Source organism: Zeus faber, assembly GCF_960531495.2.
Source record: "Zeus faber genome assembly, chromosome: 12".
Taxonomy (NCBI): domain Eukaryota; kingdom Metazoa; phylum Chordata; class Actinopteri; order Zeiformes; family Zeidae; genus Zeus; species Zeus faber.
In genome coordinates, this window is record NC_137196.1 from 31,227,532 (window position 1) to 31,255,031 (window position 27,500).

Sequence of the window (27,500 nt, forward strand, 5' to 3'; positions counted from 1 at the left end):
TCCCGACGGTCATTATCACTGAATAACACAGACAGGCTGACCTGTCTGTCTCTCTGAAGGAGGTTATTTAGAGATGACGTCCGTCTGGATGGACGTCATCCTGCTTATTACACTCTACTGACTGAACACAGCAATACACTGAGAAGTATTTATTAACTAGTGTCTGGTTCTATAGCTAGTATGTCTTGTTTAATATCTATTATGTCTCGGTCTTTAACTAGTATGACTAGTTTAATAACTAGTATGACTAGTTTAATAATTAGTATGTCTAGTTTAATAACTAGTAAGACTAGTTTAATAACTAGTATGACTAGTTTAATAATTAGTATGTCTAGTTCAATAAATAGTATGCGTAGTTGTATAACTAGTATGTATAGTTCTTTAACTAGTATGTCTTGTTTAACAACTAGTATGACTAGTTTAATAACTAGTATGACTAGTTTAATAATTAGTATGTCTAGTTTAATAACTAGTAAGACTAGTTTAATAACTAGTATGACTAGTTTAATAATTAGTATGTCTAGTTTAATAACTAGTATGACTAGTTTAATAACTAGTATGTCTCGTTTAATAACTAATATGACTAGTTTAATAACTAGTATGTCTAGTTCTTTAACTAGTATGTCTTGTTTAATAACTAGTATGTCTAGTTTAATAACTCGTATGTCTAGTTTAATAACTGGTGTGACTAGTTTAATAACTAGTATGTCTAGTGTAATAACTAGTATGTCCAGTTATTTTATTAGTATGTCTAGTGTAATAACAAGTATGTCTAGTTTAATAACTAGTATGTCTAGTGTAATAACTAGTATGTCTAGTGTCATAACTAGTATGTCTAGTTTAATAACTTGTATGACTAGTTTAATAACTAGTATATCTTGTTTAATAACTAGTATGACTAGTGTAATAACTAGTATGTCTTGTTTAATAACTAGTATGACTAGTTTAATAATTAGTATGTCTAGTTTAATAACTAGTATGACTAGTTTAATAATAAGTATGTCTAGTTTAATAACTAGTATGACTAGTTTAATAACTAGTATGTCTCGTTTAATAACTAATATGACTAGTTTAATAACTAGTATGTCTAGTTCTTTAACTAGTATGTCTTGTTTAATAACTAGTATGTCTAGTTTAATAACTTGTATGACTAGTTTAATAACTAGTATGTCTAGTGTAATAACTAGTATGTCCAGTTATTTTATTAGTATGTCTAGTGTAATAACAAGTATGACTAGTTTAATAACTAGTATATCTTGTTTAATAACTAGTATGTCTAGTGTAATAACTAGTATGTCTTGTTTAATAACTAGTATGACTAGTTTAATAACTCATATGTCTTGTTTGATAACAAGTATGACTAGTTTAATAACTAGTATGACTAGTTAAATAACTAGTATGTCTTGTTTAATAACAAGTATGACTAGTTTAATAACTAGTATGTCTAGTTTAACAACTAGTATGTCCAGTTTAATAACTAGTATGTCCAGTTTAATAACTAGTATGTCTAGTTTAATAACTAGTATGTCCAGTTTAATAACTAGTATGTCTAGTTGTATAACTAGTATGTCTAGTTTAATAACTAGTATGTCCAGTTTAATAACTAGTATGTCTAGTCTTATAACTAGTATGTCTAGTTTAACAACTAGTATGTCTAGTTTAACAACTAGTATGTCCAGTTTAATAACTAGTATGTCTACTTTAATAACTAGTATGTCTAGTTTAATAACTAGCATGTCCAGTTTTATAACTACTATGTCTAGTTTAATAACTACTATGTCTAGTTTAATAACTAGTATGTCCAGTTTAACAACTAGAATCTCTAGTTTAAGAGCCTCCACTGCATCACCAGATGGCACCACTAACTAGTGGTAGCATTCACACAGAAGTGGTTCCCGTGGCAACGATCATTAATAACAGATCAGTGTCATTTTTGAGGAATAACTTCCACAGAGTGTTTACATTAGAGATGCTCCGTCTCCCCAGGACGCGGTTACCTTGACAACGTGACCCTGCTCTCCGCCCGCCCTGGAGACGGTCTCCAGGCAACCTGGGTGCAGCGCTGCCACTGTCCACTAGGGCACCAGGGCGTGTCCTGCGAGCGCTGCTCCCCCGGGTTCAGAGCCAGCTCCCCAGGCAGGGGGGGCTTCAGCCCCTGCAAGGCCTGTGACCCCCACACTGGTACCTGTCTGTCTGTCTGTCTGTCTGTCTGTCTGTCTGTCTGTCCGTCTGCTTGCCTGTCCGTCTGTCTGTTTGTCTGTCTGTCCATCTGTCTGTCTGTCTGTCCGTCTGTCTGCCTGCCTGTATCTGTTTGTCTGTCTTTCTGCCTGTCTGTCTGTCTGTCTGTCTGTCTGTCTGTCCGTCTGTCCGCCTGCCTTCCTGTCTGTCTGTCTGTCCATCCGTCCGTCTGTCTGTCTGCCTATCTGTTTGTCTGTCTGTCTGTCTGTGTGTCTGTCCGTCCATCCGTCCGCCTGCCTGCCTGCCTGCCTGCCTGTCTAACCATCCGTCCATCTGTCCGTCTGTCTGTCTGTCTGCCTGTCTGTTTGTCTGTCTGTCTGTCTGTCTGTCTGTCTGTCTGTCCGTCCGTCTAAAATAAATAGAAACAACGATATAGACTTAAAAACAGGTAGAAATATTTCTCCTCCCCTCTCTCCTCTTTCCTCCTTTCCTCCTCCCTTCCAGGTGACTGTCTGTCAGCAGACGAGACCTCCCCCTCTCAGACTTGTCTCCCTGGTTACCACGGCGACCCGTCTCAGCCCACTTCCTGTTTGAAGTGTCCGTGTCCTGACGGCATTTCCTGTTCGCTGGTTCCTGGATCCGACCGGGTCGTCTGCGACCGCTGTCCTCCCGGAACCACGGGTTGGACAACCCTCTGACTGTTAAACATTTACTCAGTGTCTTGATTCAGTTCATTTCTCAGGGCTTCTTCAGCTCAGCTTGAGAACAAAAGTAAAACTATTTATTAGAAATAATTTTTATTATATTCATTATTCATAAATATTATATTAGTAATATTAAACTGACTATAACCCTCCTGGTGATTTGTCTGATTTGTCTTAACTCAAATCTCTTTATAAATGTCAAAAAAATATTACATTTAACTCCGACACCAATACCTGGAGACTGAGCAGAGGATTTTTGGCTTATATAGATAAAATATATAAATATATATATATATATGTACATATATATTCATATTTTATATATATCTATATATGATCATGTATAGATATATACGTATATATCTATACATGATTATATATATATATATATATATATATAGGTACGTATATATTTTATCTGCAAGTTGTTTGCTGCTGAAGTTGCTCCATCAGTGGCTGAACGTCCTGTTTCCATCGCTTCCACCAGGGCGGCGCTGCGATGTCTGTCAGGACGGTTTCCATGGTGACCCCCTGGGGAAGCTAGGGCCCCGGACCCCCTGTGGGCCCTGTCAGTGTAACGGCCACGTTGTCCGTGGCGACAGCCCCCAGTGCGACCCCCGCAGCGGAGACTGCCTCAGCTGCAGCAACAACACCGCAGGACGCCGGTGTGAACACTGCCTGGACGGATTCTACCGCCAGAGGGCGACAGACGCATGCAAACGTAAGAGGATCCAGTTAACTGGTAATTAACTGGTAATTAACTGGTAATTAACTGTATATTCACGCTTATTAACTCATAATTCAATGGTAACTTACTGTACTTAACCGATAACTAACTAATTGACTGTTATTAACTGGTAATTAACTGTTATTAACTGATTATTCACTGGTAACTAACTGTAATTGACTTATTTACTGTAAGTGACTGGTAACCAACTGTAATTGACTGTTATTAACAGTAATGAACTGGTAACTAATTGTAATTGACTATTATTAACTATAATTAACTGGTAATTACTGTTATTTACTGTAATTAAACGGTAATTAACTGTAATTGACTGTAATTAAAAGTTATTAACCATTCATTAACTAACCCATAATTTTCTGGTCCCTTCCGGTTTCCTGCAGCGTGTGGTTGCAGCGCTACAGGCTCCGTGTCGCCACAGTGCAGCAGTGCAGGGCGGTGTTCCTGCAGAACCGGGTTCGAGGGGCCGCGGTGCCAGCGCTCGTCCTGCCCACCCTGCTTCAGCACCGTGCAGACCCAGGTACCAGCACCTCCCACCGAGGGATGCTGTGGTCACACCATCCATTCATCCTGACCGTGTTGAAATGAGCAGCACGCGGGAAGTTTGGGGATTAAAGACGGAGATTTGAAAAAAAGGTTTTCATGTGGAGTAAAAAAAGAATAATTCAAGGGGTTTTGTGGTGACGTGTGAGTCTCCTATTTTGACTTTCTTCTCAAATGTATTTGAAGTTATTGTGGATCATACGTGTCCATGTGTTATTGATCAGCTCCAGGAGGTTCAGTTCATCAGTGACGTCCTGTTTCCCATGTGACCGAAGCTACTTCCTGTTTGTAGGTGGAGCGCTACACGACCAAGCTGCAGCAGCTGGAGTCGCTCCTCATGGAGTCGGAAGGCGGAGCTGGGCCCGCCAGCTCCACCCAGATGGAGAAGGCCCTGAGCGCCACTCAGAGGCTGGTGTCAGAACTGCAGCAGAGCGCCGAGCGGCTCACAGGCAGGTTCTCCTCCATCTCCCAGAAACCACCATGCTCTGCTATAGAAGGTCCAAAAGGTTCTGCTTCTGCTCTGGTCCAGAACGTTCTGGTTTTGGTCCGGTCCAGAAGGTTCTGGATCTTGTGCCTCAGGGTGCACTTCATGTCACCCTGAGGCACAAGATCCAGAACCTTCAGAGGATAAACAGTGAACATCCAACGGTCACATCAGAAGCATTTCACCCATAATGCATTACCAGCCTTGTTATTATCATCTCACTCTGATGCCTTCTTTCCTTCCTTCCTTCCCTCCCTCCTTCCTTCCATCTTTCCCTCCTTCCCTCCCTCCTTCCTTCCATCCTTTCCTCCTTCCTTCCCTTCCTTCCCTCCTCCTCCTCCTCCTCCTCCTTCCATCCATCCTTCCCTCCATCCTTCCTCCCTTCATTCCTTCCTTCCTCCTCCTCCTCCCAGTAGAGGTGGAGCAGGGCCTGCAGCGCCGCCTGGTGACGGTCAGCGAGCAGCAGCTGTTGGACGTCCCTGACGTCCAGCGCCTGGAGGAGGCGCTGCAGCGAACCAGGCGGCTGCAGCTGGGATACGGGGGCGGAGCCTCAGACGTCCAGGCGCTGATGAACGACATGAAGAGGAAGTTAAGAGATGCAAACAGGAAGCTGCAGGGCGCTGTGAGGGACCAGCATGCACTGCTGCAACATCAACATCAACATCAACAAGCGCATTGATCTGATCTGATGCACAGATGTCAAGTTTTTATATATATACTGTATCTGTACTGCCCCCCCCCCCCCCCGTCTCCCTCTCTCTCCCTCTCTAGAACCTCCCCCTTGCAGATGAAGCTCCAGGTCCAGACCTTCTCTCCTCCCTGGTTCACAAGGCCTCAGAGCTGGCTGGCCGGTCAGTCCATCACTTCCCACTTCCTGTTTCTTACTTCCTGTTGCCTGCTTGATGTTCCCTACTTCCTGTTTCCTACTTCCTGTTGCTTGCTTGATGTTCCCTTCTTCCTGTTTCCTGTTTCCTGTCAGGCACCAGAAGGAGGCAAAGTCTGTGGAGCGCTCTGCCAACGATGCTCTGAGCGACTCCCAGAGGAGCCTGGCGTCGCTCAGGACCCTGATGAACCAGGAGAACAAGCTGAAGGAGGCGCTGGGAGACCTGAAGAACCTGTGAGTCCCTCTACTCCCCCTCTGCACCCCCTCTACCCCCGCTCTACTTCTCCCTCTACTCCCCCTCTACACCCCCTCTACCCCCGCTCTACTTCCTCCTCTACTCTCCCTCTACACCCCCTCTACCCCCGCTCTACTTCCTCCTCTACACCCCCTCTACCCCCGCTCTACTTCCTCCTCTACTCTCCCTCTACACCCCCTCTACCCCCGCTCTACTTCCTCCTCTACTCTCCCTCTACACCCCCTCTACCCCCGCTCTACTTCCTCCTCTACACCCCCTCTACCCCCGCTCTACTTCCTCCTCTACTCCCCCTCTACACCCCCTCTACCCCGCTCTACTTCCTCCTTTACTCTCCCTCTACACCCCCTCTACCCCCGCTCTACTTCCTCCTCTACACCCCCTCTACACCCCCTCTACTGGGGGGGGGGGGTGGAGGGCAGTAGCTCAGGAGGTAGGGCGGGTAGCGTGCTGATGTGTCCTTGAGCAAGACGCTTAACCCCCTAACTGCTCCCCTGGCGCCTCCATATGGCAGCCCACTGCCCCTAGATACATCAGTTACTAGGATGGGTAAATTTCCCTGTTGTGGGACTAATAAAGGTATACTATATTAATTATACTAATATACTCCTCCTCTGCCCCTGTACTCCCCCTGTTCTCATCTCCTCCAGGTATGATGTAGCCCTGGGTCGGGTGGAGGTTGTGGAAAAGCAGGCCGCTCGCCTGAGCAGCGAGGCCGAGGATGAGAGCCTCATGGCAGACAGCATGCTGAAGCAGATCAGGGCCATGGAGCTGGACGTCCCTCATGCCTTGAAGGTCAAGACCGATAGCCTATCCGTCATAACATTGACGTCCACTGTGGTCGCCATCGCAACCTGCCTCGGGGCTCTGCGTTGCTTAGCATCTAGAAATATGATATGATATAATAACCCCAGCGCTGGCATCACGCTGTAGCGCCATGACAACCAAGACAGCTCAGCTCTTTGCAGGATCCCGTCTGGAGATGTTAGATCTTTGTCCAGGCTTCTACTTCTTTTGGAATTAGCTTTTCTAAAGCTCCACAGGTCCCATGTTTGTCCCATCCCTGCTTCCCAACATCTAAAATCTAAAGTAATCACAGTCCCGTATATAGCGCCACCTACTCCACCTTCCTGCCTCTGGAGCACTTTCTCCAAGTCTCTGGAACGCTGTCCCTCTGGACTTCAGAAACATGTTCCAACTGCCCTGAATTTCTTTATCTTACTACTTTTAAATATACATTTTATTTAATTGTGAAGACAGTGAGGTGATTTACAAATAAACTTTACTTACTTGGTTAGTCGTGGCACCAGGTTCATAGTCCGGATCGTCATCATTATTTGCTTCCAGTTTCCTCAAACTGGAAGCAAACATCACATCTTTCCTCTTTAGTCTTTTTATAAGAATCTGGTCGTAGGGATTAGTTTAACATCGACAGCACATCCCGCTCAGGAGGTCAACCCTCCACAGGGACCTTTGCTGGGTTTGGAACCTCCACAGTCACAGGTGCCACTTAATGCTAAACTCTGAGGTTCTGCACAGATCCGTGTTTTCGGTCCAACTTTTCAAACAGGGCACAGGGACGACACAGAACCACCCGAAAGCGACCTGCTCGCACAAATCAACAACATCAAAAACTGGTGTCGTGATATGAAACCACTGTCCACACTTTGACTTGACAACAAAGATGTCAGATGGTGTTCAGCAAACCAGAAGTGGATGGTGAACGCGTGCTGGCTAACGGGCTGTGTGCTGCTGTTTCAGGTGGAGGAGATGGAGTCTCGGCTGGCTGCTCTCAAGAAGGGTGTAGCTCAGGGGGTGTTGGGCTACCAGCACCTGGAGCAGGATGTGAAGGACAACCAGGCGTCCATCTGGGGCGACCTGCAGCGTGGCAAGGCAGCGCAGCAGGTAGCACCACCCGCCAAAAGGGTTGGCTGTGAGCGTGATGAAGCAGATTGTGTACTGGCAGTTCACATTGTACCACAGACCCTGTGTACTGACAGTACTCAGTAGTAGTACTTCTTTCTCCCTGCAGGGCTATGATGTGCTCCTGGCCAGAGTCAACGCCGCCGAGGCTGACACCAAGAGCGCTCTGAAGGAAATCACGCACAACGTGGGCGGAGTCGACGCCGCGCTCAGCAAACTCAGAGGTATCGGCTAGCGGAGAGTTAGCATGTTCTGCTAACTAGAGATGGACAGTTCCATGGTTCAGTCGGCGTAACGCATGGTGGGCGAGAGAGGACTTCCTGAACAATGAACGAGTGCCAGAGGAGTCGGTTCCACTCCGAGTCACTAACACAATTCTCACGAGATTCATTTCATTCTGTCAGAAGGACTCATTTTGCTGGAATGAAAATCAGTCATAGTATGTTTTGCGACAAATGAATCATTTGCCAGACTTGAATCAGTATTTCCAACCAACTGGCGGCGACAGCGACTCAGGAGGTAGAGAGAGTCGTCCAGTAACCTGGTTCGATCCCTGTGTCCTGCTGGCAGCATATTGAAGTGTCCCCTAACTGCTCTCAATGAAAAGGGGGGCGCTCCTTGCACGGCGGCCGCCATTGATGTGTGAATGTGTGTGAATGGGTGAACGTGAGCTATTACTGTAAAGAGCTTTGAGTCATATGGGGCTTTATATAGACCCTCCATTTACCATCTTACTGGAAGCAGTTTTAGGGACTGCAGTGAGAATGGAGGGATGGATGTGTGGGTGGATAGATGGTTAGATTACTTTTTACAACCGTAGTGTAGAAAAAAGGTTACCATACTGTTGCAAGCGTAACATCTGACACACTAGCTGTGGAAACAGGATGTTAAGCAGCATGACTTCCTGTCCAGGCTTCGACCAGCAGATCGAGCAGGGCAGAGATTCGGGCGAAGCAGCGATCCAGAAGCTTCCCGCCATCAACAGTATCATCCAGGAGGCTGTGAGGAGCAACAATCAGACCCTATCTGTCCTGGGCAGCATGTCGGGGGACTTTGAAGCCGGCGTGGGAGCCGCCAGCCGTCTGGAGCACCTGGTGTCCGGACTGGAGGTGAACGCCTTGTCTGTGCTTGTTTGGGTGTTTGGTCACACCGCACCGTCCAATCAAAGCTGAATGTTTGACAGGATTCAAGGTGGTTGGGCAGCAGTCCAGTTCTGTCTGGTTGAACTGTGCTTTTCTTCTGGTCTTCAGTCCTTGGTGGGCTCCTTGCCGTCTCAGGCCGGTCTCCTTGGCAACGCCACCAAACTGAGGCTGGAGCTGGGCAATGCGGGGGACCAGGCTGCTGCTATGCAGGACCAGCTAGATGCAGCGCTAGCCAGCGCTAGCAAGCAGCAGCAGGACGCTGAGCAGGTTGGTCTGGAGGAGGAGGGGGAGCCTGTGGTGCTGCTGGGACACTCCAAGTTATTATGGTCATAATCATCTGGAAATCTTGCAGATTCCAAAATATCTGCCCATGGATTTAAGATCCAATGTCACAGTAATTTTTGTCACATTGACTGAAAGGTGTCAAGTCCGACATCTGACCCAAAACTTCCTGATATTATGAGAGATTTTGACTCATATCTTATCCCTTATCAGTCATTGAGACCATAGGACGATGTATCATACAATGAAAATGTCTTAATTTCATAACAAGACATTGAATTCTAGTAATGAGTTACAACCATGAGGTGATGAGTTCTATCTCCATGACGACCGTGTCCTGCCGTAGTGCCCTTGAGCTCAGTGATGTCTTGTGTTTGCAGGCAGCTAAAGATGCTAACGCTTCCCACGCTAAGGCCAAACGGAGCAGACAGGATGTGAGAGAAACTCTAGAGAGAGTCAACGACCTGCTGAGCGTGATCGGTGAGCAACACAACTTAACTGCTCTATTCACAGAGGACACTAGTAACTACTACCAAACACTGCTCTATAAGAAGGAGGAAACTAGTAACTACTACCAACCACTGCTCTATAAGAAGGAGGAAACTAGTAACTACTACCAACCACTACTCTATAAGAAGGAGGAAACTAGTAACTACTACCAACCACTGCTCTATAAGAAGGAGGAAACTAGTAACTACTACCAACCACTACTCTATAAGAAGGAGGAAACTAGTAACTACTACCAACCACTGCTCTATAAGAAGGAGGAAACTAGTAACTACTACCAACCACTACTCTATAAGAAGAGGAAACTAGTAACTACTACCAACCACTACTCTATAAGAAAGAGGAAACTAGTAACTACTACCAACCACTACTCTATAAGAAGGAGGAAACTAGTAACTACTACCAACCACTACTCTATAAGAAGGAGGAAACTAGTAACTACTACCAACCACTTCTCTATAAGAAGGAGGAAACTAGTAACTACTACCAACCACTACTCTATAAGAAGGAGGAAACTAGTAACTACTACCAACCACTGCTCTATTATAAGGTGGAAACTAGTAACTACTACCAACCACTGCTCTGTTAGAGGGAGGAAACTAGTAACTACTACCAACCACTGCTCTATAAGAAGGAGGAAACTAGTAACTACTACCAACCACTGCTCTATTAGAAGGAGGAAACTAGTAGCAACTACTAACCACTGCTCTGTTATGAGGAAGTAACTGGTAACAACTACTAACCACTGCTCTATTACGAGGAGGAAACTAGTAGCTGCTTCTCTATGTTTGCTGTGTTTGTTTGGTGTTTGTTCAGGTCAGCCAGGGGCCGTGGATGAGCAGCAACTTACTGAGCTAGAGAGTTCATTGGCCGACGCTCGTGACCATGTCAACCAGACGCTGAAGCCCCGCCTCCAGGACATGGAGGACAAGGAGGAAGGGCAGCGCCTCCTGCTGGCACGGCTCAACGGTGACATCGACAGCATACTGGATGACATCACCAACCTGGAGGACATCCTCCAATCCGTCCCGAAAGGCTGTTATAAGTCCCTCCCCAACGAGCTGCCCTAACGCTCACACACACACACACACAGACGAAAATATATTTATTTTTCAAAGTAACTTTGTGTAATGTTACAGCACTAGCAGGAGCTGTAGCCCATCATAACCCGATCAAAACAAACCAAGAACTCAAGAGTCCGGGTCCTTTGATCTCCATCGTATTAAAAACGCGTCCAGTGTTGGTTCTAGTTTTTGATTGATCGTGTTGATCATATTTCTGACTGTGATGGTTAGTGTGAGACATCAAATGTCACTAAAAGTTTTGTATTTATAAATGTACATAAATGATCAATGTTGTTATTTTTGTCAAACTGTTATGTTTTTGGATGTTTTCTTGTATTATTGAAGTATTTATCCACCGCACCTGCTCCTAAATAAAGCCAGAACTTTCATTCATGTGACTCATTTTTTGTGGCTGATAAACTTAGCCTGAGGTGCCCAGTACAGCGGGTGTGCAGTGAGTATATCTACATACGATTATACTATACATCACATTACATCATTTAGCATTACATTACATTATACTTCAGCAAGTATATTTAATTTGTGGTAATCAAACCAAGAGACTGAAGAGATTTATATTTTTGAAGAGTAAAGGGGAAAAGGTTCCCCATGAGGTGCATGAGTCGATGAGCGACTCCCGAGACCAACGGCTGGAGGTCTGGAGGTGTAGTTCCATGTACGGCCTGGCCTGTAGGAGAGAACCAGGGTGTTTGGAAAAGGGGAGTGGCGTTGTGGGTTGTTTGAACGCTGGCGGGCTGTTGCAGAGGTCAGGAGAGGTCCAAAAGCAGATTGAAGTGGGTCGAGGAGGTGGCTCTGGGGAACGGAAAGCAACAGTGGATTCCAGACGACCCGCTCGGGGGCGTGGGTGGGTGTGGGCGGGTGGAGCGCGGCGACGTGGCTCTGGACAGTGGCTGGGGCGACCGATGGAGGCTTGACTCTGGCAAACGTCAGGGCAGTAGGAACAGAGCCTGAGGTCTTGATGCGAGGAGTGGATGACTGCTACTTAACAAGTACTGAAAGTAATGTATGTGTGTCCCAAGCAAGGAAGGGATCCTGGGCTTTTCATCAGTTTTATTGTTTTATTATTGGATGATTTCAGGTGTTTTTTTTCATCCTTACAGTGCTGAGAGCAAAAATCTGTACAAACTTCACCAGTGAAGATTTACCAACCCCGCCCCCAGCGATGCACAGAGTACCAGTGATGCCCCCTAGTGGTGATCCAGATGTAGAACAGCTTTTGGGCTTTACTGACTGATGGATCGGTGGGAACAGCGGCCTCGTGCACAGCCCTCCCTCTCTGATCTGCATCACATCACATTGAAAAGAAACACAAAGAGCTGCTGGACGGCGGCAGCAGAACACAGAAGATAACAGGACATTTTCTTTTTCTCCGTTTTGGCGTCCCCGTACGACTCGTGGTGACTCGACAGGCAGAATGTGACTAGTAATTTACAGAAACTAAATCTGAAATCAACACAAAAAAAACCCCATTCTCTTCCACTACAAAGAAAAGCAATGTCTGACATGAACGCCCCACAGGAAAAACAATGAGGAAATGATTGGTTTGTTTTACAGAGATTCGGAAATGCAGAGTTCTGTACATCCGTTTATAGGCTGAATACAAAGTGGAACAGGAGGGCGGCTAGTCCCCAGCTCGTATTATATATATATATAGTCATTTATCTATATTATATATATATATTAATATATGTTTAAACACTTCCACTACAGATCATGTTCTACAGAGTAAGTAAACGTTCATGCCAAAACCAAACTTTCTAGGCATGCAGGCTAAACGGCGAACAGGAACAACTTAGATCAGACAAACAATGCCCCCACCCCAGGGTGCCAGGAATTCTGGGAATTCAGAATATTTAAACACACGGCCAATTGGAACATACAGGGCCCGACTTCCTCTTCCCAGATCAGACTGGATTACTCTGAACTTGCATCAAGGAAAAGGAAAAGTTTACCAAACCAAAACTAGTACGAATGCATGTAATACCATTAATAAATAAGCTCAGTACTTGAACATTTGGTTTCCATGGGAACCCTTCAATGCTGCCTTCCAGTATAAACTGCGTTCAAACATAAAAACTAATGAAGGTGAATGTTCTGTGGCTCCGCTCCTCATGGCGGTCAGGTGACAAGTCACATGACAGGAAATGGGAATTACATCAAGGTCTAACCGTTACTTGGGGTGGGGTGGGGTGGGGTATGGGGGTGGGGGTTGCAGCAGAGCTCAGAGGCTGCCTCCCAAAACCTGGACAACGGATTCTGCTGCTGCTGCCACTCTGGATGCCATTTTATCTCGAGTCCCAGGTCTGGGGGTCCCCAGGTCTGGAGGTCCCCAGGTCGTGAGGATCCCATGTCTGGAGGTCCTCAGGTCTGGAAGTCCCCAGGTCTCAACATTATGATGCTGCAAACTACTCCCAACGTGCTGGCGTTGCAAGGACCAACCTGGGTCTGGAGCTGAGGTCTTCCCGGATCCCAAAATTTGGACTCAAATCCTATTGGAAAAATGTTTTTCTGGCCGATCAATTTCTCCACTGCATTTAATATATACTGTATATTTTTCGCCCGTCATCAAATTGGCTCATTACTGTGGACGTGGCCTGGTAACGTTGCACAGCAGGAACTCCCTTATGTTCGCCCCCTCTGGTATTACAAATGCAGTAATGACACACACAGACCCGGGACCAGAGGCGATAGACCTCCACCCGACCCAAGCGCAATCGGCAAGAATGAACTGTTGACCTGAACCCGACTACCAGGGTCGACCCATGAAGAAGCTGAAAGCTGTGATTGGTCGAGAGAAGCGCGGATCATCTGACCCATGTCGGCAGCGACAGAAAAGGAAACCAGGTTCGGGACGCAACCTCCGGGACGGGGACGGGGGGGGGTTGATACATCAGGTGGAGGGGGGGGGCAGGCGAGGGGTGGGGGTCCCTGCCCTCCTATGGGACACCATGCCGAGAGGTTCTGGCCCTAGCCCGAGGCGGTGATGAAGAGCTGGCTCTGCAGGATGTAGTCGATGACAGGCTGGCTGAGGTAGTCCACCACGTGGCCGTCGCCGTGCTGCAGGGCCAGTCTGACGGGGACAGCAAGAAGGAAGTACCTTTACAAAATCCTTACTTGATACCTCCGTAATACTCCACCCACATCTACACAATACACCAACTCTTTGTAAGAATGTGGAGGTGACATCTCAGTTTTTATCACATCTTCATTGTATCCTGAACTGTATGTTGGGATTGAATACGAACACCACCAAACACAAAACCACCCAACGGTGAACTACGGCATGGGACTCAACAGCGAGCGGCGTTCTTGGCGGCGGACGGATCACAAAGTGAATAAAACATCTCTGGGGTTCCAGTGTGAAGCCCACCTGCTCTTGGTGGAGCTCACCGTAGACATGGGATGGTTCAGATCATCTTTCACGACAATGATGTTGTCCTGGAGCGACAAGACGCAGCAACGGTGAGATAGAAAGGAACAAAAGTCAAACATCTGATCTACCGAAGAATATTCCTGGAATAAAGGCGAAAAACCCACTTTTAAGAAAATGTCCCCAGTGACACATCTGCAACCATAGAAAACTACTTTCCTCCATATGGCTCAAGTATTTCGTATTTATATCCACGTCGTTGTTCAACTCTTCCATTGTAGTTTCTCATTAGCGTCACAAAATGGCGCCACAGGCTAGTGTTTACATTAGTGTGCCGCTGGAGCGATGGAGTCAAATATCAAATATTCAACCTAAAATACAAACACACAACCGTTTTTATTGGTGTTGTTTGGAGGCTCCGGGGACATTGCGCCGACGGTATGTGGCTCTCTGTGGCGGTGCTCGCACCTTGTGCTTGCGGAGGACAGAAGAATGATTCATGATTCTCTCGGTGTCTGCGCCGTCACGGGGAACCACCACCATCCCGAAGTCGCCCACGATCACCTCCATCTGAAAACAAGGGCGACAGTCTGACAACGCTGCTGAGCTGCTGGTCTGGGACGCCACATGGCCCCTGGCCCCACTGGGGTTTGTTGGATCAAATACTACATAAATGTACTTGATGGATGTACCACCTTTATACAAGGGAGGTTGTAAGATAGTTGTTGTGCCCTTAAAAGCTAAAGTTAGTCCTGTTTTAAAACGCATGCGAAGGGCAGAAACCAAACTACTTATTCAGATACTAGTACACAGAAAGTACTCTGGGTCGGAGTTTTCTCTTCCAACAATCAGTCGTCAGATGGACGCTGGTGGCCAACCGTGCCGACCTGGAAACTCCAAGTGACAAATGAGATAAGATCAGATAAGATTACTCTTTATGCGTTACGGAGGGGAAAACTCAGGGAGAAATATCTAATAATAATATATATATATTATATAAATATTATTATTGAGCGGGGAAGTTCAAACAGACAGGTAGTGGTGAGACATGTTTTCCAGGTTGAAACATGGTGTTGCTGCTTACATCACTGTCCTTCCACAGACCAGGGATGCAGAACGACTCCAGCAGGTCGCTGCCGCACAGGAGCAGGATGCGCAACTCTACAAGCACGCACACACACACACACACACACACACACACACACACACACACAGGCAGGGAGAAGACACGTGCACGGTAAACACACACACACACACACACACAGGAGGCTACAAGGAAAACAGTAGAACCCTGTTTATCAGAACCTCACTGATCCCACCTCGCTGGTCCATCCGAGCTGCTGAACCCCACGACCAAGACTGGAAGTAAACTTATAGTAGGTTAGTACTACCAGTACATGTACTACCAGTATTAAATTGTACTACCAGTACTAACTTGTACTACCAGTACTAACATGTACTACCAGTACATGTACTCCCAGTACTAACTTGTACTACCAGTACTAAAATGTACTGCCACTATGTGTACTACCAGTACTAACATATACTACCAGTACATGTACTACCAGTACCAACCTGTATGATCAGTACTAACATGTACTACCAGTACATGTACTACCAGTACTTACTTGTATTACCAGTACTAACATGTACTGTCAGTACATATACTACCAGTACTAACAGTTTGTTTATGACAAAGTTTGATGTTTGTGATTAAATGTATCAACTCCACATTGCCTCTAAATCACACACCCTGCTTGCCATGTGTCCCTGACCTCCATGTGTCCCTGACCTCCATGTGTCCCTGACCTCCATGTGTCCCTGACCTCCATGCATTTCTGATCTCCATGTGTCCCTGACCTCCATGTGTCCCTGACCTCCATGTGTCGCTGACCTCCATGCATTTCTGATCTCCATGTGTCCCTGACCTCCAATATGTCCCTGACCTCCATGGGTCCCTGACCACCTCCCAATGTGTCCTGACCAATTTGACCTGAATGCGTCTTGGGAGTGTTCACAGAGGGACCAACACTTTTCACGTCTATTCTTGTTTCAGCCTGAACGACGTCTCCAGATGGTTTTGGGGTTTGGATGAATGAGGTTCTGCTGTTCTGCCCAGACCACCACGTCTGGATACTCACCGATCTCTTCATACCTCATGGCCGTTCCCAGGTTAGCATTCTCATCTGCAACAATGAAAAATATTTGAGGGATTCATAAGAACATTTGAGAAAGAATGAGTTCTTAGAAGAGTGCATGTGCAGGGATTGTTCTGGTGCTCCGCTCTGCCCTGGACACGGATGAAGAAGCTTGGTGGGTTATCGCTGCTTGACCCATATTCCTTTCAGCTGCGCCCCCTGGTGTGTTGGTGTGTGTGTCCGTCTATGAGGATTTCCTCACCTACGAAGGTGAAGCGATCCATGTTGGGTCGGACACAGCAGATCTTCCCCAGACTCTCACTCACCTTCCCCAGAAGCTTAACTGGACGAGAGAGACAGGTTAGGGAGAGAGACAGGGAGGTAGAGAGACAGGAGGGGAGAGAGGGAGGTAGACAGACAGACAGACGGATAGACAGGTCTTCCAGTCCCTGTACTGACTTGCGGTGGGCTTGTGGGCGGTGCTGTTGTGGTTCTGGTAGATGGGCTGGGCCTGGTTCTGCGGCTGACCAATCACAGGAGTGGTGGAGGGCGTGCTCACGTTGGACAGGATGCATCCTGTGACTCTCTGAGGGAAAGAAACAGGAAAACAACATGGCCACCGCCTGGTAAGCGTCGGAGGTGACGGTGCGGTGCTCAGCCAGAGATTACGGCAGTTTCCATGGAAACAGCCTCCAAACCGACTGTGAACAACGTGAGGTCGAGGATCTGATGACCAAAACACGACCTGAAGATCTCAATGGCTTCCAGTGAAGGACGTTGTAAAGATTATAAATTGTATTTATTCTATTTCTAATTAGTAAGCCAGAGTTTGAAATGAGTGACTTTATAGAACCGACCCCGTTAGGAAGGACACTGTGGCTTGGGGGCGTGGTGGGGCGGGAGGCGAGGGGAAGTCAGCGTGGTAGACCGACGCTCCCCGCCTCGGTGCCAGCTGTGGCCAGTTGGGCGGACTGGCCAATCACAACAGCCGAGAAGGTTCTTATACGTCCGTTTGTCTTGCAGTGAGGGGAGCCAGGGCCGGGACCGTGCGGGAGCGCTCCGGAGGAATCCCGCTCCGAGCCGTCTTTAAAGCTCCATCTGTTGAATGCTCCGCACCCGAGCTCTTAGGACTAAATTGACATGGACAACGCCCGGCGTGCCGGTGCCTCCTCCCCGCTACCTCTACTCTCAAGCATTCTTGTAAGAACCCGGGCGGCAAAGCAACCCACAGACACGCGGAACAAGATTTTAAAACGCCATTTCCAGCATAACCTGTCTTACTCTAGCAACCCGTACACAAACTGTGTGTAATGTCTTTGAAATGAATGTCTGGATTATTTACATTACTTTACATTGTGTCGCTGATAAGACGCTTTTGCCCAAAGCCACTTGCAATAAGTATATTTGTCACAGGATCAAACCAAGTGTGTCAGCGTCACAGCTGAACCTTCCCTAGAAACAAGCACAACTCGTTACTTTTTAACGGGAAAAAAGACGCTGATGGGGCCGACAGGTCGTGCAGTCGGGTCCAGGTGTCATCTGAAGAGATGGGTCTTTAGATGAGATGGAAGATGCAGAGGAGCCAGGCGGCCTACGAGGGTGGAGGGGCAGAGTCTGGAACCTGACCAGTGATTGGAGATAATGGAGGAGCGGTGGGATGGACGGCCTCGTAGGAGAGCAGCAGTGTCCCAACTTTGATCTGAGCCGAGATGTGATGAAGTGAAGTGATGGAAGGAGGAGAGTGACATGAGAAAATGTAGGTTTGTTGAACACTAGACGCACTGCCACGTTGTGGATGCGCTGGAGAGGTCTGACGGAGGCCTGGCAGGAGAGGTCTGACCAAGGCCTGGCAGGAGAGATGACAAGTGATGACAAGAACCTGTCGCGTCTCTCGTGGGGTATGGTCGCATTCTTCGGATGTTGTAGAGGGAAAACCTCCAGGAGCAAGTTGTAGCAGCGATGTGGGCAGAGCAGGAATGCTGATCGCCATGGGGATGTGGGCGGAGCAGGAGAGTTGGTGTCACTTTGGTGTTCTCGATGGCGATGGAGAAGTCTGTCTGAGGGCTGTCGAGGTGGAGCTTAAGGTGGTGCCCAGACATCCATGCATTAATGTCTTGAAGACACGCAGAGATGCGCCTCTCTATATCCCGATATTCCGCAGAGGGAAGGAGGAGTGGAGTGGAGTGTCATCAGCAGAGCAGTGAGAGAAGCCGTGGGAGGTGATCACTTCACCAAGGGATTTAGTGCAAGGAGAAGAGTAGAGGCCCCACAATCGAACACTGAGGGACGCCAGTGTTTAAGGTGCCAGGTTTGGACAAGTATGATGTCATCTACTGGAGGCGTGCGCAGATCCTGTTATCCCAAGTTCAGCGAGAGTAGGGTTTGGTGGTGAGCAGTGTCGAAGGCAGCAGGAAGATCCAGGAGAATCAATAGCTAGAGCTATAATATGTAATTATATGAAGATAAATGAACAGGCCTGTTATTGTAGAGCTTATAAATGTAGTTACTCTGTCCGTCAGTTTCTCTCGCGCTACAGTCGTGACTTGGCTTCCTACACCAATTCCCACAATCGGAGAGCGCGTACCTCATGAATATTCATATCTTGCCCAGGAAATGAATCAGGACTTTCTTTTCTCCTTTTTCCTACCGGCTAAAGGAATGAATGAATGAATTCTGGAATGTGACTCATTAAAACACTGGAGTTGCCGCGTTATTCTCCTGCTGTGATTGTAAAAAAATATGTCCGAAAAGGAGTTTCCTGTCTTCTGTTTCCACGCAGCGGCGCCCGCTTAAATCATATCGAAAATATGGTTTCGTTCAAATCATATTTTACCCCAAAGTTCACAATTGATATTCAGATTCAGAAAAAAATGATATATTTGTTTGCTCGGCCTTTCTGTCAGGCAAGCCCCCCCCCCTCTCTCTCTCTGACCTACTGAAGCTGACTTCAGTAGGTCCACTAGTCCAGTAGTTGTGTACTGGACAGGACACAGTACTACTACAGTACCACAGTAGTAGCTGATACTCGTCCTACCTTCATCAGGTCGCGGTGATGTTCTAGGACGCAGCATGTGGTCTGCCAGGTCTGTTGGTAGCACTCCCACGGGTCGACCCTGGTGGACAAACACATCATCACGCCGCTCCAGAAACAAACTGGTATGTTTATCATCCTTTTACAGAACCAGAAATGTATCGTTTTCACGTGAATCCAAACGTCACTGTGTGGGAATCTGAGGGAGACGCTCCTGCAGCAACAGAGCTGGAGCGAGAAAAGCCTCTTTCAGCTGAACCAGGCTCCCTCAACAATACATTGATAATGCACAGCCACATCTCCCAGTTATCTGGGAACACCTTGGAGAAACTGGGAACATCTAGCAGCAATCGGAATATTGTGAACATCTCTGATCATCTAGGAACATTGGGAACATCTGGGAACATTGGGAACATCTGGGAAGAAGTGCTGAGACACCTGCATTCAGACCTGACAGATGTTTCTGTCGCCTCGAAAAGGACTCGCATAATGGGGATCTATTTGCTGACGATAACAATGTCAGCATGATGACTGGTTATGGTCGCAACGGTGATGACTGGTTAGTCACCATGGCGACTGGAGAGATCTGCCTTGTCCATATATTTTCAGAACCTCTTTTGACCCAAGAGACCCGGACCCGCAGGAGCCCGTGGCAGGTTGTCCACCGTGTTGATACCCAGCTGGTGTTGGAACTGCGTTCCCTCATCTGGCTGCTCTTCACTTCCTGGTGTTTGAAATCCCACTGTTGTCATGGTTACTGTTTGAGGAGATGTTCTGTGTGCAATCTTTTATGAACCCAACGTGGAGAAGTCACTGCAGGAGAATCTCTCTCACACCAGGTGAAGTATGGATTAACATGAACATCACATCTATCAAATCAACATGGCAGATCACATCGCAGCTCTCGGAATAAGTAATTATAATTACACTACATCACAAATACGGTTTCAAGCAACTTCATAAACATATCTTCATAAACTATGACAGAACTAGTTACTATCAGCTGTACTGCCTAAAAGCAGATGGAGCTAGATGTTAGAATAGAACAGGAGCTCCAGGTGATGGTTGGTTACCGTGGTTACAGTAACCTAATTTGGCGCAAACATTCGCTGTTTTCCCGGATCAAACTTCTCGTCGGACCAGTAGTAGAACCAAAGCAGTGAGATGAAGTGGGACCTTCGAGGGTCTGACCTGATCCAATCAGAGGACTGCACCGCCAGCTGACACATGGTGAGGCGATGCCGGCTGGAGACCAGGCCCTGCGGAGCGCAACCAGGAGGTCAGAGGTCAGCAGCCCCAACGAGAGCCCTTGTAGAGGGTACAACCAGTTTGCCGGCGGTGGACACATCCCCGGCAAACTGGTTGTACCGCCCGGTTCTGGTGCAGTTAATGGTGTGAATGCAGTGAAATGTTAGGATCAGAGCGAAGCTGCAGTTTCTATTATTCATCCTGTTTCCTGCAGCGACAGAAGGAAACTAGGAAGAGAATTCATCCCAGCAGCGAAAAAAACACAGGAAAATAGAGAAGGATCGGTCTGCCTGTCTGTCTGCCTGTCTGTCTGTCTGTCATCTGTCTGTCTGTCTGTCTGTCTGTCTGTCTGTCTGCCTGTCTGTCTGTCTGTCTGTCTGTCTGTCATCTGTCTGTCTGCCTGCCTGCCTGCCTGCCTGCCTGTCTGTCTGTCTGTCTGTCTGTCTATCTGTTTGTCTGCCTGCCTGCCTGCCTGCCTGCCTGCCTGTCTGTCTGTCTGTCTGTCTGTCTCAAATCCATATCTGGTTTGTACATATGAGATTATAAATATGATGTCATGATGTCAAGATGATGATATTCTGATGATGTCATGATGATATTCTGATTCTGATGATGTCATGATGATATTCTGATGATGTCATGAGGATATTCTGATTCTGATGATGTCATGACGATATGGTGATGATGTCATGATGATATTCTGGTTTGTGTTTTTGAGGGGTGGACTCACCGGCTTGCCGTAGGAGTCGTGCACGGGGGAGATGATTCCTCCGATCACGATGAAGCGTCCGCTCTGGTGCAGGAACTCTCTGGCTTTCTCTGCAACACAGAGGGGTCGGTGGTGGTTGAGTTCTAGTTTGGTTCTGGTTTGATTCTGGTTTATTAATGGTTTGGTTCTGGTTTGAGAGAGGGGATGAGGGAGGGAAAGAGGAGGAGAGAGGGAGGGAGGGAGGAGGAGAGAAGTGGGGGAGAGGGGGGAGGGAGGTAGAGCAGGAATCTAGGTCATGATGCTCGTTCTCTGCTGCATCGATCCAAATGGAGCTTCCACATTCAACAACATTACAAAGCATCTGAGCAGCAACACACGGTGCTAGTGCTAGTTAGTGCTGCCAGACAGAGTTCCCCTTAAACACACCATCACTTCGTACACACACCACTTACAATTTTTACAGTTTCCATGGAACGCAGCATCAGTTCGTGCTGTCGCTCCTCTTTACATCAGCAAGTCCTGGTGACGCAGAATTACTACGACAAGGATCCACTTCTTGGCTGGGTCAGTCCCTGTCTACTTCCTGTCAGTCCCTGTCTACTTCCTGTCAGGGCCCTGTCTACTTCCTGTCAGGTCCCTGTCTTCTTCCTGTCAGTCCCTGTCTACTTCCTGTCAGGTTCCTGTCTACTTCTTTTCAGGTCCCTGTTTACTTCCTGTCAGGTCTCTGTCTACTTCCTGTCAGGTCCCTGTTTACTTCCTGTCAGGTCCCTGTCTACTTCCTGTCAGTCCCTGTCTACTTCCTGTCAGGGCCCTGTCTACTTCCTGTCAGGTCCCTGTCTTCTTCCTGTCAGTCCCTGTCTACTTCCTGTCAGTCCCTGTCTACTTCCTGTCAGGGCCCTGTCTACTTCCTGTCAGGTCCCTGTCTTCTTCCTGTCAGTCCCTGTCTACTTCCTGTCAGTCCCTGTCTACTTCCTGTCAGGGCCCTGTCTACTTCCTGTCAGGTCCCTGTCTTCTTCCTGTCAGTCCCTGTCTACTTCCTGTCAGTCCCTGTCTTCTTCCTGTCAGTCCCTGTCTACTTCCTGTCAGGTTCCTGTCTACTTCCTGTCAGGTCCCTGTTTACTTCCTGTCAGGTCTCTGTCTACTTCCTGTCAGGTCCCTGTTTACTTCCTGTCAGGTCCCTGTCTACTTCCTGTCAGGTTCCTGTCTACTTCCTGTCAGGTCCTTGTCTACTTCCTGTCAGGTCCCTGTCTACTTCCTATCAGGTCCCTGTTTACTTCCTGTCAGGTCCCTGTCTACTTTCTGTCAGGTCCCTGTTTACTTCCTGTCAGGTCCCTGTTTACTTCCTGTCAGGTCCCTGTCTACTTCCTGTCGCCCACAGAGTCCTGCCTCAGGGTGTCTCTGTGGAAGGAAATCACTCCGTGTGGAAGTTCCAACAAGACGCTTCCATTCACACACATTCAACACTGCATGTCCCTCACACACATTTCATCCACGTTTTTAACCTTTGGGACTAAAATCAAACGGACGCGATTCGGACCCGTTGCTCTGGAGCTGCGAGCGAACTCCATGTGTGATGTCACAAACAAAGAAGAAAAGAAACAGAAACAGTCTTTAATCATCACACGACACTCCACAACACATGCTTGCACACACACACATGCACATGCTTGATGGTGGCCGGTGAAATGGCTCCTCTGCATTGAACCATCCTGGCTTGTCCTTCCTCCGGGGGCACAGCCAGGAGCAGTGGGCAGCGTACGTGGACGCGCCCGGGGACCAGGTGATAAGTGTCCATCGCTGGTCAGACCATGATGGTGCATGTTTTTGAGGGGGGTCCTTACTGACGTGAGGTGGAGGAAACCCCATGTGAGCACGGGGAGAACATGCAAACTCCACACAGAAAGGCTCCTGTTTGGGAGATAACCCACCGGAGCACGGTGCCACAGAGAATATGTTTTGTTCTGTTTTCCACTCCTACACTTTGCGTTACAACTGAATTCAATGCTGCAACATAAGGAGGAACCGGGTTCCATGGAGCACAATGAGTTTATATTTAGAAAAAGGGAAAAAGAATAAAATATCAAAATAAAAGCTGGGTGAGTCAGGTCATCTGGACCCAGCGCAGATCCTTCCCCGAAGCGACCACTGTACACTACACACCGCGCACGATGCGAAAGCCCCCCCCAGAGCCACAATTTGCACATACTGGATATGAAGAATTGGATGATGATGTCACAAAGCGTCTTACTGCACAAATTCATCTGGCTGCACCACCCGGCCGCAAGTTGTAGAACGTTCGGCTAGTTCCAGTCAAACTTCAGCCTTTTTCACTAATTCGTGCTCTGTATGGATATGGATCAAACTTGAACCATGAGATGTCTGACACGTCCTGGTTCTAACGACCTCAACAGTGTCTGTGGGTTGAGCAGTTGTCGTGTTCCAGACACTTTCAGCCCGAAAAACGCCAAGGAGAGTAACAATAAAAATCCCAGCAAAAACAAACAATAACAAAGCAGGCCGAGCCCCTCAGCAACATAATACATTTACAATATGAATGGACAAAAGTACAAAGCGCAGATAATAATGCATCGACTGAATATGTCAAATCAAACATTTTAATGATCACAATCCTTGTTTCACTCGTTGAAATCACGTCACCGTGTGACTGGCCCGTTACGCCGAGACTTCCAAAATTAGTATTATTAACACACATTCATCTGGATGTTTCATGATGTCACGTTCAGCCAGTTTCAGAAGAAATGACTTGTTTGATAGACAGACAGACAAACAGACAGACAGGTAGATAGTCAGGTGGATGGACAGGTAGATAGACCTCTGCAAATAACAAACAAATAAACTGTGTTCTGTGTAACTTACTTGACACAGAGTTTCGCTGCTTTAGTGCTTATTTTAATGTTATTTTTTAATGGTATAACAATAATTAATATTTTTAGGTTTATTGTTGATTGCATATTGACTATTTTCAATTTCCCATTTTACCTTTTATTACTTGTATAATCTTTGAATGCCTCTTTTGTCTTTAAGTATTAACATTACAGAATAAATAAGTACATGGATATTTACTCATCATCAAGAAGAACTGAGGGAGTGATGACGTCATGATGACGCTACAACTAGATTATCGGCCATAATGTCAATATAAATTATTTTCATTGATTCTAATCATATCAACACGTTGTTAAAATCCATTCAAATCCATATCCAACCACGATGAAAGGCTTTTCAGCACCACATTTCAGCACCGCTCAGCCTGGACAGCGACCCAGATCCTCCACCCTCCAGCTCCCTCCATCCTCCGTCCATCCCAGCCTCCACCCTCCAGGTCCCCCCCGCCTCCGTCTATCTCAGCCTCCACCCTCCAGGTCCCCCCAGCCTCCGTCTATCTCAGCCTCCACCCTCCAGGTCCCCCGAGCCTCCATTACGCCATCTCCATCCCGTCCTCCACCCATCATCAGGCCTGCATCCTCCAGCCTCCACCCCTCCGGACCTCCACCCTGTCCGTCAGCCTCCTTACCGAACATGTGGAGGTGTCCCTTGGTGACGGGGTTGAAGCTCCCGCAGGACAGCAGGATGACGTGCGTCTTGTTCTCCGTCATGGTTCTGGTGGTGTCGGGGTGGTGGTGCTTGTCTCAGTGCGCTCTGCGCTGCAACCCGAGGAGCGTTGAGCGGAGCAGCGCAGACCCCGAGGAACCCGCCCGGCGTGACGCGTCAACGGCGCCGCCATCTTGCCACGGTGCGCCTGTCCCACTACTACACGACAAGGCGTTTTATTCCGAATAATGTATAATAATGTAAAGTTCATGATGGAAACATATTTAAGGCCCAATAACTTCACGCATTGGAACTACATTGATTGCTAACATTTTACAGATTAAAAAATGATTAAAAATTAATAATTATTATAATTAATATAAAGCCGTCAGAAGAATGTTTAGAATAATCTTTTTTTTTGTCCTCATTATGAGTTTAGCATTTTCCTTTCTGGCTTTCAATTGGCGGATTCGATCACAAGTCAAGAGAGAAGAGAGAAACCAGCCAAAAAGAACCACAACAACAAGTTGTGGTTGATTCTGACGGACTGTGTGATAAAGAATCTCCGTCCGGTGGTGAACCACCCACCTCATATCCGACCCGTCTACTTCCATAATATGTATTTTATTCTCCATATTGCACATATATGTTTTCATGTCATTATCCCTCTTTTTTTTAACCCTCTTCATCCAGACCTTGCTATTAAACGGTGTCAAATCGATCGTTAGAACATGATTCCATCTGGACTTTCAGGGGGCTCTGAGCGGAATGAATACCGCTCAAAGATGGCGACGGTATTGACGCGTCTGACTCAGCGCATTGACGCATCTAGGTTCTAGATCTATGTTGTTCAGCCGCAGCCCGAGCAGCGTCACCAGTTAAAATAGCACACGCAGTACTAAGGAAAATACACATAATGATGATGATGATGACGATTATTATTATTATTATTGATATTAATATTGTTAAAAGATTGTTGTTGTTCCGCTGTCAATCCATTGTGACGTCACCTGTGCCTCATTTTCCTCAGACATCAATGGAATGAGAGGAGCAGCGACATCACTGTCACTCTACACATCAACTCAAGATTCAAGATGTTTATTTATCACATACATATACAGTACATACCATCATACATATATGTAGTGAAACAACCTACAAGATGTTTATTTATCACATACATATACATACCATCATACATATACTGTATGTAGTGAAATGACATTGCAACGCACCCGGAGATTAAAATGTAATTCAGTGAGTAATAGAATAAAATAAGAGTAAAAAAGTAACTGAACGGGAATACAAAATAGAATCAAGAGGAATAGAATATTATGTATATATAGCTATGTGCAGTAAAGTGGCCAGTGAATAAAGAGGTAGTGTGTGTTGAAATATACAGTACAGTATACAACAGTACTAGCGTATGCAGTACAGGATGCTATAACCCAGTACAGTGATACAGAATGCAGTACAGGATGCAACATACAGTACAGTGATACAATATGCAGTATAGGATGCAACATACAGTACAGTGATACAGTATGCAGTACAGTATGTAGTACAGTATGTAGTACAGTATGCTACATACAGTACAGTAAGGCAGTGGGGCCCCTGGTGAGGTCAGCGTTGACAGTTCTTATGTCTTGATGTAGAAACTCCGTCTCAGTCTCTGTTCTCGCTGTGTGGCTGTGGAGGCTCTTGCTCCACCACAGCAGCTGGAACAGTCCGTTGTGGTGGTGGTGAGGATCCTTCATGATGCTGCAGCTCTGCTACTACACCTCCTGGTGTATAAGTCCTGCAGGGAGGGAGGGTAGTTCCAGTGGTACGTTGGGCTGAAGGCACCACCCTCTGCAGGGCCCTCCTGTCCTGAGCAGTACAGTACAAAGCAGGCAGTGATGGTGCCTGTCAGGATGCTCTCCACCGCTCCACAGGAGAAGAACTTGAGGATCCTCACCGAGACCCTGAATATCTTCAGCTGAGGTGGTAAAGATGCTGCCTCGCCTTCCTCACCAGAGTGTCTGTAAAGTCCATGTTAAGTCCTCTGTGATGTGGACTCCCAGCTCCTTGAAGCTGCTCACCCTGTCGACAGAAGTCCCATTAATCACCACCGTGTTGGCGTCCTCGCTTGTATCCTCTCCTAAAGTCCTCAGTCAGCTCCTTAGTTCCTGACGTTCAGGTGGAGGCTGTTGCCCTGGCAACAGAGTGACAGGTCAGCCACCTCCTCGCGGTAGACCTTCTCATCGTCGTTGGTGATCAGGCCACCACCACCACCACCACCACCACCACCACGGTGTCGTCAGCAAACTTGATGATGGTGTTGGAGCTGGACCTGGCCACACAGTCATGTGTGTACAGGGAGCACAGTAGGGGGGACGCAGCCCTGGGGGGATCCTGTGTCCAGGGTGAGGGAGCTGGACGTGTGCCCTTGTAGTTGGTAATAGTCTAGAACTGGATATATATATATATATATATATATATATATATATATATATGAAAAACAAACAAAAAAATATATATATATGAAAATATATATATAGGAATATAAAACTATGGAAATATATATATATATATATATATATATGAAAAAAATATATAGGAATATAAAACTATGGAAATATATATATATATGAAAATATATATATAGGAATATAAAACTATGGAAATATATATATATGAAAATATATATATATAGGAATATAAAACTATGGAAATATATATAG

General features: G+C 46.8%; 2 protein-coding genes across 2 annotated transcripts in view; one reads left to right on the forward strand and one right to left on the reverse strand.

Moving 5' to 3' along the window:
* The window catches only part of lamc2 (laminin, gamma 2), a 21,777-nt gene extending 10,676 nt beyond the window's left edge, over positions 1 to 11,101 (forward strand). Inside the window, exons 8-22 of the mRNA XM_080010531.1 lie at positions 1,987 to 2,181; positions 2,683 to 2,859; positions 3,370 to 3,624; positions 4,011 to 4,147; positions 4,463 to 4,619; positions 5,068 to 5,276; positions 5,426 to 5,505; positions 5,634 to 5,771; positions 6,441 to 6,585; positions 7,552 to 7,695; positions 7,823 to 7,937; positions 8,626 to 8,822; positions 8,964 to 9,122; positions 9,518 to 9,617; positions 10,461 to 11,101. Of these exons, the coding sequence (XP_079866657.1) occupies positions 1,987 to 2,181; positions 2,683 to 2,859; positions 3,370 to 3,624; positions 4,011 to 4,147; positions 4,463 to 4,619; positions 5,068 to 5,276; positions 5,426 to 5,505; positions 5,634 to 5,771; positions 6,441 to 6,585; positions 7,552 to 7,695; positions 7,823 to 7,937; positions 8,626 to 8,822; positions 8,964 to 9,122; positions 9,518 to 9,617; positions 10,461 to 10,714 (2,462 nt within the window). The 3' untranslated portion in view covers positions 10,715 to 11,101. The remainder of the gene's footprint in view (positions 1 to 1,986; positions 2,182 to 2,682; positions 2,860 to 3,369; positions 3,625 to 4,010; positions 4,148 to 4,462; positions 4,620 to 5,067; positions 5,277 to 5,425; positions 5,506 to 5,633; positions 5,772 to 6,440; positions 6,586 to 7,551; positions 7,696 to 7,822; positions 7,938 to 8,625; positions 8,823 to 8,963; positions 9,123 to 9,517; positions 9,618 to 10,460) is intronic.
* Positions 11,102 to 13,696: 2,595 nt separating this feature from the next.
* nmnat2 (nicotinamide nucleotide adenylyltransferase 2) lies at positions 13,697 to 24,842 on the reverse strand (the record flags this gene model as incomplete). Its single annotated transcript, XM_080011643.1, has 11 exons — positions 13,697 to 13,799; positions 14,100 to 14,167; positions 14,568 to 14,669; positions 15,184 to 15,260; positions 16,241 to 16,285; positions 16,500 to 16,580; positions 16,697 to 16,823; positions 19,272 to 19,350; positions 20,460 to 20,527; positions 21,247 to 21,335; positions 24,761 to 24,842. The coding sequence occupies 11 exons, from the start codon at positions 24,840 to 24,842 to the stop codon at positions 13,697 to 13,699; spliced, it is 921 nt and encodes a 306-aa protein (XP_079867769.1).
* Between the last annotated feature and the right edge of the window lie 2,658 nt (positions 24,843 to 27,500).